The sequence below is a fragment of the Gossypium arboreum genome, chromosome 7 (assembly GCF_025698485.1).
Source record: "Gossypium arboreum isolate Shixiya-1 chromosome 7, ASM2569848v2, whole genome shotgun sequence".
Lineage (NCBI taxonomy): Eukaryota > Viridiplantae > Streptophyta > Magnoliopsida > Malvales > Malvaceae > Gossypium > Gossypium arboreum.
The window spans coordinates 3395382-3407440 of record NC_069076.1 but is presented as its reverse complement, the minus strand read 5'-3'; the positions used below and the strand labels follow the sequence as shown (position 1 = coordinate 3407440).

Here is a 12059-nt window from a genome sequence, read left to right as displayed (position 1 = left end):
AATATTAATTAATTTTACACGTATTTTTCTTATAATTTTATATGCCTGTGACTGACATCTTAACGAATTAATAGTTAAATCGAGTGGTTAAATAAACCTTTAAATTTAGCCTGTATTATATTATATTGAAAAACGATATAATCTTTTATAATTTTTTGAGTTGTTTTCTTTTTTAACTTGAATAAAATAATTAAATATTTTTTAATTTACTCAAAACAGATAATATAACTTCAATAAAAAAAAATGAGGGATTAAACCAAGGGCTTCCCGTTCTATGCCCGAGTTAACAGCAAGTTGAAGGATTTGTGGACTAGGTTTACAAACGGCTCCTGAAGAATTCTGATCCATTGTGAAGATAATACTACTACAACAAGATCATTTATAATATGCTTCCGACTGATGCTTGGCATCTTGGAGGCTCAAGTATGCTTTTGATTAAGACCCTTCATTTGAGTTATAGAATCAACTGCTTTAGTATGAACTGCTAGTCACAACAATGGCCTTGAAGATAGACATACACTGAAGGAAGTTTAAAGGCTGTGCGATAGAGATTTGCAAGTCAGGTTGATAGAGGCCAATAAGGTTGCGTATAATCCGCCAAAGTTGCTAATGCCAATGTCTTTCTTCTTTAATTATTCGGTCAACCCCTTTGGATATATGCAGATTGTTACAAGATGATGTTAATAGTATTGCACAAACTGCATTTAAAGATGAAAGGGGAAGCAGGAGATGCGCCTGAGCATGGAGCTGGATAAGATAACATATATAAATGCAATTTACAAGGCACCGGACCCCAATAGTTTTTATCATTCGTTTTCCTCTTCATTTTTTTATGTAATGTCAATAGGGTACTATTACCTACTACTAACACCCTAAAAAAGTTACCTTAAAAACATAAAATTTTATTAAATATTTATTTTACTTTAAAAAAATTAAAAAAAAAATTTAAACAAGTAGCAAAAATTAAAATTGAAAGTAGCACCGGGTGAGATGAGGATGGATGCATCTAACATCCATTAAGGTAGTAGTGATTTTCAATATTATATATTCATAATGGAAAGCGGTAATGAATTTAGCAATATCCACTTGCCATTGCCATCCTTACATAAAATAATCAAAATATATAAAACTATTTTTAATAAATATAAATGCAAAATAAATACATAAATTAATCAATAAAATTTTTATATTGCAAGTACTTAAATTTAAATGAGCTAATTGAACTTAGATTAAGGGCTTGTTAAGTAGTGTTTAAAAAAGTACTTTTTAAAGAAAATTTGTACTAAATAAATTGATTTTGGCTGAAATTTTAACTTTTAAAAATACTTTTAAAAACATTGCTAAACTAGACCTAACACTTAGTGCAAAGTCTCATAAATCTAAAATTTAATAATTTCTAATTTAATATGAACATTATACATAGGATAAGAATTTTCAAAGCAAAAATCCCATTTAATCCCCAACACTTGAAGAAAAGATTCAACACCCAACTTTGAATTTTAATTTCAAAATTACAAAAATATGAAATTCATGTAAAATACCATTTGAATACAAATGCAGTCTGAGTTAAAGATTTTAAAAGAAAGAAAATATTGCAACAACTATTATTCTTTCCAAGGTTAATTAATGAATGCAATGTAATAAATTACTTTATAGACCATGCATGTTTTGTTGCGTTTCAAGAAGGTCCTCTAACAACTTGTTATCCAAGTACTCAAATTCAATTACTTCACTTCCTCCTCCTCTTTGGGGATTTACTCTTCCAACTGAATTACAAGATGAAGAGGCTGGAAAGCTTGGATTCTGACATTGGAACTCGTTTGGGAAGTTGAGAATAGCCGAGTGACCCCGGAAAGCAAAAGCAGCCCTGTCATAAGCCCTAGCAGCCTCCTCAACCGTCTCGAAAGTTCCGAGCCATAGCCGTGCCCCTTTCCTCGTCGGATCACGAATCTCGGCTGCAAACTTTCCCCATGGTCGCCTGCGGATTCCCCTGTATCGAACTCCCCCATTTTCCATCTCATTCTTCATTTTCCTCTTCCCTCTTTGGGATGCTTCCATTTTGTTTCAATTTCTCAAGTATATGAATCAAGAAGAACATGTATAGGGTTATATATATATGACATGGATTGTGGTCACTGTCTTTGGCCCCCCAAATGCATGTGCCATGTGAATAAAGCTATGGGATGAGTCATACTTGGCGCTTGGAATTTTTTTTTTTTTTTGGGGGGGGGGGTTTATGAAACTTCCTCACACATCCTTGAAATCTCAGGTGAGGAACAAAAGTTTCGATTTAGTCCACTTTAATTATAAAAATCAGCTCACCAATACCATATCTGGAAACTGGTGTATGAATAGAGTTGTAAAATAACTAGTTTTATGTTTTTCGGAACTAAATTTTGTGAGGGTGCATGCATGAGAGCTATTTCTGATGAGGCTTTTTTTTTTTTTCCTTCGGCGGGCGGCGACTCTACGTTTACGGTGAGCGGATTGGTATCTCCTTTTGGACCTGCAAGTAGAACAAATTCATGTTAATTTTTTAATTTCACAGTATATTGTGATCATCCCTTATTTAATGTTTAAGAACATTAAAAAATAATCAATTCAATTCAAATCCAATTATATCATTCAAATAAGTTAAACCATTACACTTTGGAATTTAAAATTCCTAAATTGGCGTTATCAAATTTAATTGGCAAAATCAATGCCTATGTTGCACATGTAATGAAGATTCATTGAGGATATGTGAACACAACCCACACGTCATATATTGATTCAGATACTTAAAATTAGTGTTGAATCGCTCCGTTCTGAAGCAATTTGACATTGCTACCTATAATGGAATCTTCTAGCCTTCTCTGTCGCCGTATCAATAGACCTCAATTGATATGAAGAGTGGATTGTCTCTCCTCTTCCACCAGACCCTAATCATCGTTGGGCCATCCTCCACTCACCAGACATCACGTTTCCGGTGAAACCCCTCTTTGGCCAACAAGTGAGCAACCCGATTGCCCCCTCTCTTGATATGTTAAAGTTTACATCTCTCAAAACCAAGCACAATCTGTTTCACTTCCCATATGTGGTTACTAATTTTCGATCGATCAATATATGTCACTCGAAGCTTCGTTATAACCACCAAGGAATCCCCTTCAACCTCCATTGCCCAAAATCCCAACTCTTGTGCGGATTTGAGAGCCTAAGTACTAGCCAACACCTCCATCGCCAATGCATTCAATACATATCTATTCCATAGGCAAGTTGCTCCCATTATCAAACCAGTGCTATTTCTAATGATAATCCTCTTACTCGTTGCCTCCAACTCATTGTAGAAACCTACATCAAAATTTACTCAGACAAAAGGCTTCGAGGGAGACCACTACACCAGCGTCTCCTTGTCACTTGTTCAATTCTTTCCCCAGTCAACAGTTCCAACTCACAAGCGTATCCCGAAATGAAAGTAACATCTTCAATCTTAGATTGCTGCTTGCCTTCATGCACTAATTTATTTCTCGAAAGCTAAATTGTCCATATTGCAATTATGACTACTAATTTTTGCTGGTTATTGCTCCCAAAAATTAATTGTCGAACCTAATTAATCATAGAATCCTCTGTTTGATTCACCCTCCATGTAACGCCCCAAAATTTTTTGTTTTAATTTGAGCAAGTATGTTAAATAATTTGATTTGGTTTAGTGGTTAGGTGCCATGAATGTTTGCTTAAGGTTTTGAGTTAGATTACCATGTTTTGAATTCTTCCCTATTTATTTTGGTTTTATGTTAAGCTTAAGCCTTAGGGTTTATCATTTATTTCTCATTAAATTGTGATAGAATGAGCTTGCTAGTTTAGTGGTAAGGCTTTAGCTTATCATTTAGTCCTATTTTGAATCTTGTGGTATGGAATATTTTTGCTTAGGCTCTTGCTAGTTATTGAGTTTAATTTAAATTCTAAAAGAATTTTGCCAAAATTTTTTTTTTTCTTTCTTTTTCTTTTGCCTTTTGATTACTTTATTTTCTTCCTTCTTACTCTTGTGGTTCTGGCATTTATTGATTGAAACTTGGGTAGTGTTACGTTTGGGTCGTCCTTATTCGCTATGTAAGTTCTATTTGATATCTTGTTTCGATCTTTGTTAATGATATTAAGTTTTGACTCGTTGGATAAAAGGGGATTTTTTTTAGTATAATCCATTCCATATGGTGATTAGTGCTTTTTATAATGGTTTGATAGGCGAAGCTTTGGGAGATCAGGATCCTCCAAAGGTGTGATTGTTGTGTTGCTTGCTGTTTCGGTGGGTAAGTATCCAAACTTTGATTTTTGGGGCTGTTTAATTTTGGAAAAAATGGGTGTTCTTGGATGAGAATTCGGGATGGAATTGTAGTTTAATCAATTCGTTGAAAGTTATTGTAGGTTTCGGAGTGCGTTAGTTGTGTGGATATTCACATCAGTAACTAGGTGTGTAAGACTAACTCGATTTATCGCTTGAAACTCGAGAAAATGTGAAACAAGAGTTGTTTTTGAAATTGCCCAGCGCCATACAGCCATGTGTGTTTTTGCAACCCGTGTGGCTTGGTCGTGTGGAGCACACAATCGTGTGAAATCTTGCAACCCGTGTAGGTAGGCTGTGTGGGCCATATGGGTTGCCTTTATGGGCCGTGTAGGCCTTTTTGGCCAAATTTAGGGCCAAATTAAGGGTCATTTAAGGGACTAGAAAATTGGGCCTATAGGCATAATTTGGGGCCGGAAAAGTGTAAGTTTTAACACATAAACATACATGGGTAAGCTTAGGAGGTATGTTAAGTAAATTATGTTGAAGTAACCATATGCTATACAATTATCCGTAGAAAAATATACGTGTAAGCATGACATATGATTTATAATATGTATATGTTGATTTTATGATTATGTTTACGAGTATGCTTATGTTTTTGGGTGGTTTATAATATATGAAGGAAGTATTATATGATAGTTTTTACTATAATTATAGCGGTTAGACCGCAAATTTATGTCTGGTTGCTTAGTTGCATATTTATGAGTAGCACACCTCCACATTTTGGTGTGATTGGATGGATGGACTCTTGTAGTCTTATTTGTGGTGACTAGCTAGTCGGATATGGTGTGTAGTGGATGATGATAGGACATGATATGATATGATATGTTTTGATTCGATATGATATGATACGAATGATATGATAAGATATGAGCTAGCTTGAAATCTAATACAGTATGAAATATTAAAAGTTATGCTCTGATTTGAATTCTGTTGTGCTATGTCACGTTTTGATATATATTTATTTGTATTGAAATTTGTGGGCCAAACCACACATTAGGCTTAAAGCTCACGCTTTTGTATATTTCGTTTCAGGTGATCCTCAGACTTAGGATTAAACGACGACATTAGAGCTCGGGTTTCACACTTTTTTGGATTTTGTATGTTTCGGACTTTATATTTTTGGACTTTTAAGGAACTTTGGACATTTTAATCTTGTTTTGGACATTTGGATTTATTTCAGTAATTGTTTTGTTAAAGTTTTAGTTTTTAACCGGCATTTGGAACAAGACGACTAACTATAAACTAAAGGTAATAAAGACTAAATTGTTATAATGTGTCCGTTGCCAAAATTTTGTCAAAAATCACTAAAATGTTTTAACTCGCAAACGTTTTGAGTAAATTGGATTTGATTTTAGTAAAACCATTAAAGATGTGTTTTCAGAAATTGGTATATTTTTCAAAGATTTATTCAAATTGATTTCCTATTCGCTAAAAGTTAATTTTTCATCAAAATTAGATATCAGTATTTCTCATGTGCGATGTAATTTTCATAATCCGACCGTAATGTCTAGGCCGGATATGAGGTATTATACTCCAATTAATTCCAAGTTCTTGCCAAACCTTCAAGGTAAGTGGATAATCACGGCTTGCATATATATTGGTTTCAAAGTCTTCACCACATCTGGTGCAAATTGCATTTGTCCGTATTCTTGAAAGTTGATTAAAAAATAACTTTCAAAAAAGGTGAAAATATATGTCTTCAAACAAAAGGCTTATTTTAAATTTTATTTATTTATTCAAATTCATTAACTTAGAGCCAGAAATGTTGATTTTACGTTTCAAATGCTTTCAAGAGTAGTAAATTTGGAAAATAAATGCACCAGCATGTAGTTATGGCAATGAATTGGATTTATGAAATTTTTATCGTATGTGACATTATTTTGTAGGCAATATTGCATAAACATGTTAAATTAATTTATTTTTTAATTTGATGTATTTTTGTAGTTTTTTTTTCTCAATTATTAACGATTACAAAAAAAAAAAAAAAGTCATGGAGAATACAAGCCATTCCAATCTCAAAAACTTGAAGCATACAATAAATTTTACCAAAGCCAATAAAACCAACTCTGTCAAATCTCCTTATTAATTGAATACATAACGGTAAAAATAAAATAATTAATCAAACAAAGACCAATACTCCCATTCTCTTCAACACTTTCACCACCATGCTTTAGAGGTATCCGAAGGCTTAACCCCTGCTATTGCCAGTGCAAAAATCATTTCATTCCCTATATTTTTTACTTTCCCAAATGATAAATACGATCTTCTCTCAATTTCAACAAAAATATAGTGTAATTTTCCTGGTCTTAACTCTATTTCTGAAAGCCATTTAAATACCACATTGGAACCAACTTCAATCAATAATGGACAACATGTTGCCCATCCCATACCTTCATATAACTCAAGCGTGACTCCAATCGCGTCACTCCATCTGCATCTCTCAATACCCCTCCACCTCCAGCTTTGTCCTCGAACACTACCCCGCATACATTAAAATTCAGCCAACCCCTTGGAGGAAACCGCCAACTCATCTCCAAGCCCTTATAAGTTTTGTTAGGAGACCTGCATTTTAAGGACGGTACCAAAAAGAACTTTCAGTTAAAATTACTTCATTATACACCGCCCTTACCCACATCAATGCTTTCATCTGAGAATGGAAAATAATAGATTCATGTGTATGTATTCCTAGTCATGGAAGGGAAAATAATAGTTATTGCATTTGAATTTACAGATATTAAGGGAGTGGTTGGTGAGGGATGTTGCACAGATTATCACCGTGGGCCATGTACGAATGGAAAGATGATCAAGCTCCTAACGACGACTGCTTTAAGTTTTGTACCACTGAGATGCTCTTTGCAAAAATAATGATGTGTGCCATTGCGCTTGTTGACATTAATTGTAAGCAACCAAAAGTTTAAAACTCTTTTTTTTAAATCTTTTAAATCTATTTATTTATCCATGATGTTAGATTTAGTATTATTTTATAAGCATAAAATGCTTTCTAGCCTAAGCAATGATTCTTGGAAGCAACTGACCACTCTTTAGCCAGATCACGAAGAGGAGCCACCGAACGTGGGTGGTGTCGATGCAGAACCATCGATGGGGAAACGGATCTTTTCAAAGATAAACTACTTTGTGAGATTTCATCTTGAAAAGAGTCAAAGTCAAAATAAAATCCTGAAATTAAGGATATATTTACTGATTTGATATAAACTTTATTAGGAGAAAAAACTATTAGGAAATCACTTGTTTTTTCTCCTAACTATTATTCAAACGATGCTACGTTGGAACACTGGTTCCTGCACCCTTGCCCTAAACAATTAAAATAAAGTTTACCCAGCCGGCCGGCGGGCAGCCCAACCGATCCCCACTTACTCAGTTATTACATCACCAACGAGTCGGCATCACCGCTGAATTACTGAACCAAAAAAAAAAAAAAAGGAAAGAAAAAGACAGTTGCCCTAGTTGGTCGTCAGAGATGATGACGGCGGCGCGTGAACGGTATAATAATGGGATATGCCAAAAGCTACTTCCCTTCTTCTTCTTTTTTAATGGATATGTGAGGCAGTCAAGTCCTGATGGAGGACTTAATTAAATAAGAAATAACTTTGGGTGATTAAAATATATATATTATGTTGTAACCTAGGAAGTGACCATTTACGACAAACCTGAATATTGGATTCCTTTGTCTTGTGGGGCATAATTCTTATTACCTTGTTTGGACTGAATTATAAATTGTCAAATTAGCATAGACTGTCAACATACGGTTGGCGGGACACCATTGCTCACCTTCACACGTGACCACGCTCTTGTCACGTAACATAATTTTCCTGTTCAGTTCAATGAAGGTAAAAGTATAGTAAGAGACTGATTCTATTTCGGTCTTTTATCAAAAATAGTTAAATTAATTCTTATACATAATGAAATGTAAATTAACTCATCTGTTAAATTATGATATGGAACATTTAATCCATGTTGAAAATTATTTTTATGAGTAAATTATAAAATGGTCATCAAATTATGCTATTTGTTTTATTTTAGTTACTTAACTATTAATTTATTTCAATTTAGTCACTAAACTATTCAAATTAAATATCTTAGTCACTCTGAACTGATGTCAACTTTTTTATTGGTCTAGTATCAAAATTAGCCTCTAATATTTACATATTTTAATAATTCTATCTTAAATATAAAAAATTAATAAATTTAACCTTTAATATTTAAAAATAAATTTAACTTTTAATATTTACAAAATCTGCTAATATAATCATAACTCTAAAACTAGAGAAAACTTCGTTTTAACCTTTCATCACTTATCGGTTAACCATACGAAAATTAAAGCAACAAAAGAAATTGCTTTTTAAAGTCAAATATGAGTTATATAAATTAAGATGAAAGTAGATTTTATAGTTTACAGTAATAATATAAAAATGATTTAATGTCGGTCCCTAATCTATGGTTTTTCAAACCACTTTCCTCGTTCAGAGGAAATTAATTACATTATTACACTAGCAAGTGGCTTCCACTTTGGTAAGAAAGCACCAAGTTAACATGGCAAATGCATCATTCTTTTTGCACTTATGTTTCAACCCCGCCGCCGTACGTCATCTTATTCTTCTGTATGATTTTTCATAATTAGTATTGTGTCTCATGTTATCTCTTAAATATGTGATCGGAAGTTTAAATTATCTTTATGAAAATTACATCACATTTTATGGTTATTTGTAAACATTTCTTTTCGTATTTTCAGATACAATTTATAGGATATTATTCGTTCTTTGTACATATACTGATGTGAGGTGTTCATGAAATTTTGTAATTTTTCACTTTTAAAATAAATTCTTCTGTTTATGCCTTATTAAAAAAATTAACAAGTTAATAGATCGTTACTCTAATGATATAATATAATAAAAGTTCTTCTATCATGTAATGAGACGAGAAAAATAACTTAAAAAATTAAAGAATAATAATATAGGAAAAATATAAAATTGAACAACTGTATAAGATTTTTGTGCATTGTACATAACTTTACAATGAAATTCTCTATTTTTCATCGAAAAAAAAAGAAAATACAGAATGCACCTATTAGATCCAGACCCTTAAATAATCTAATGACCATCCTTCTTCTTTTTTCGAAAAAGTTTAAAATATTATGATAACTCCATTACTTTATATATTTATTTAGTTGTGATTCGCAATTTCAAAATTTCTTTTTTTAAATAATTAGTCACTGTTGTCAGCAATAAATTCTCGTAACTATATTTTCAAATAATGTTATGTTCTGTGAATGAAAATTTCAAATTCGTTCTTTAAAAATAAAATGCATTTTACCATTGCATTTAAACGACAGAAGGTATTGAATACTAAAAACACTAAAATTAAATATTTTTCGTATAATTTTAAAACACAAAAGTCTAACATAATTTAGAGAAAATTTTCTAATTTAAACATTTCTTAATCAACCTGCATAGCAAATTTTCTATAATCATAGATATTGATAATTATTGTAAATATAAATTTTATTTTAAGATAATATATATCTCATTACTTTATTATAAAAATTTTATTATATTAATGTATAAATTAATCGGATATCAACTCAGTAGTAAACAAAAATTAATATATATTTTTTATATGATAACGCTAACTCAATTAGAAGAAAATTAGTATACTGTAAATAATAACTAATATTATTATAATGATATTTTTGTATTTTAATAATTTTATATGATCTTTAAATAAAATAATTTAAAATTAAAGATTTAATATACAAAATTTCTACTATTGTTAAATAATTTTCTAAAAATAAAACAATTTTTGGTGTGAAATAATTTGTGTGATAGTTTCATAATTTAAGTGTGTTCACATCTGCAAAGTTCTGGTATATATAGAGGGTGCCATACTTCAAATCTTGTGACACAAAACCTAGTTTGTGACTCGTCAAGGAGGAAAAAAACAAGCTGGGCAAAAAATCACCCAGTTAAGGGGGAGGAGTCTTGGTTGTTTCAATACTCAAATAATGCAGAATTATTAGCGTTTGGATCGGAGGAGGTGTTTTCCAGCGGCTGTGAGTGGGATGAGCTCCTTCTCAAGTTCAATATCTCCCAAGAAACGGCTTGGATGGACTTATTGGGTGATGAAGAAGAAGAAAGAGGTAAAGCATCGTCAGAGTGTAGCGACAACTCCATCGATGGCGTAAAGGAGGAAGAGGTTAGCTCAGAAGAACCCAAAGGAAACGAAGAGTTACAGAGGGGTGAGGAAACGGCCATGGGGCAAATTTGCCGCTGAGATTAGGGATTCAACCAGACATGGTGCCAGGGTTTGGCTTGGTACATTCGACAGCGCTGAAGCAGCTGCTTTAGCTTACGACCAAGCCGCATTTTCAATGAGAGGAGCATTGGCTACTCTCAATTTCCCCATTGAAGCTGTCAAGGCATCGCTTAAGGAACTCAAGTTTCGATGTGATGAAGACAAGGGTTGGGCCCCTGTGGTGGATCTTAAGAACCGGTATTCATTGAGGAAAAGATCCAAGAACAAGAAAATCAAGCCAAAGGACGCTGCATTAAGGCAACAGCAAAACAGCTGATTACCTAGAACAACTGTTAATGAGTTCATGTGAGTGAAAGTACAGCTCCTTGGTTGCTTTGGGTACTATAATCCCATTTCCTATCTTCTTTTCTATTGTCAATTTCATTGCTTTAGTGGGGTGATTGATTTAAGCACACTCTTCAATCTTCTTCCTTATATCATCATCTCATCTCATCTCGTATTGGATCTCTTCTCACACATAATGGAAATGTACAATAATTTCACCTCTTATGTTCACATCCCCTTTTTTTGGTAAGCTACTTCCCTCACTGCAGAATAGTATATTTCTATAATTTTATATACAGCTCACTAACAGCTTAATAAATTAATAGTTTAATCTGATTATATAATAGCATTGAAAGATAAAATTTCAAATCTTGCTTATATTATATATGATAAAGAGTTATTAAATTTATATTTACGTAATATTAATTACCTTTACACGTATTTTTCTTATAATTCTATATAATGACGTGCGTCGACATCTTAACGAATTAATAATTAAATCAAATTATATAATAATAGTGGTCAAGTAAACCCTTGAATCTAGTATTATATTATATTGATAAAAGATAAAATCTTTTATAATTTTTTGGGTTATTTTCTTTTTTTAACTTGACTAAAATAATTAAATATTTTTAATTTACTCAAAAATGGATAATATAACTTCAATAAAAAAAATGAGAGATTAAACCAAGGGCTTCCCGTTATGCCGGAGTTTATAGGTGCAGTTGAAGGATTTGTGGACTAGGTTTACAGAAGGCTCCTGAAGAATTCTAATCCATTGTGAAGATAAATTCTAATCCATTGTGAAGATAATACTACTACAACAAGATCATTTATAATGTGCTTCCGATTGATGCTTGGCATCTTGGAGGCTCAAATATGCCTTTGATTAAGACCATTCATTCGAGTTACAGAATCAACTGCTTTATTATAAACTGCCAGTCACAACAATGGCCTTGAAGATCGACATACACTGAAGGAAGTTCAAAGGCTGTGCGATAGAGATTTGCAAGTCAAGTTGAAGCACATTTTTATAGAGGCCAATTAGCTTGCGGATCATCTGCCAAAGTTGCTAATGCCAATATCTTTCATCTTTAATTATTCGGTCAACCCCTTTGGATATATGCAGATTGGTACTAGA

The 12059-nt window shown here is 32.6% G+C and overlaps 1 protein-coding gene and 1 pseudogene across 1 annotated transcript; one reads left to right on the top strand and one right to left on the bottom strand.

The window, feature by feature from the left end:
• Positions 1 to 1650: 1650 nt before the first annotated feature.
• Positions 1651 to 2058, bottom strand: LOC108476689 (ethylene-responsive transcription factor ERF098-like). The gene has a single exon (XM_017778963.2). It carries the CDS (start codon positions 2056 to 2058, stop codon positions 1651 to 1653), a length of 408 nt encoding a protein of 135 aa, XP_017634452.2.
• Positions 2059 to 10149: 8091 nt separating this feature from the next.
• Positions 10150 to 11135, top strand: LOC108476697 (ethylene-response factor C3-like; annotated as a pseudogene).
• The last annotated feature ends 924 nt before the right edge of the window (positions 11136 to 12059 follow it).

What these genes read in the sequence shown, in the direction of transcription:
- LOC108476689 (XM_017778963.2), bottom strand. Translation starts at nt 2,058, where the DNA reads ATGGAAGCATCCCAAAGAGGGAAGAGGAAAATGAAGAATGAGATGGAA.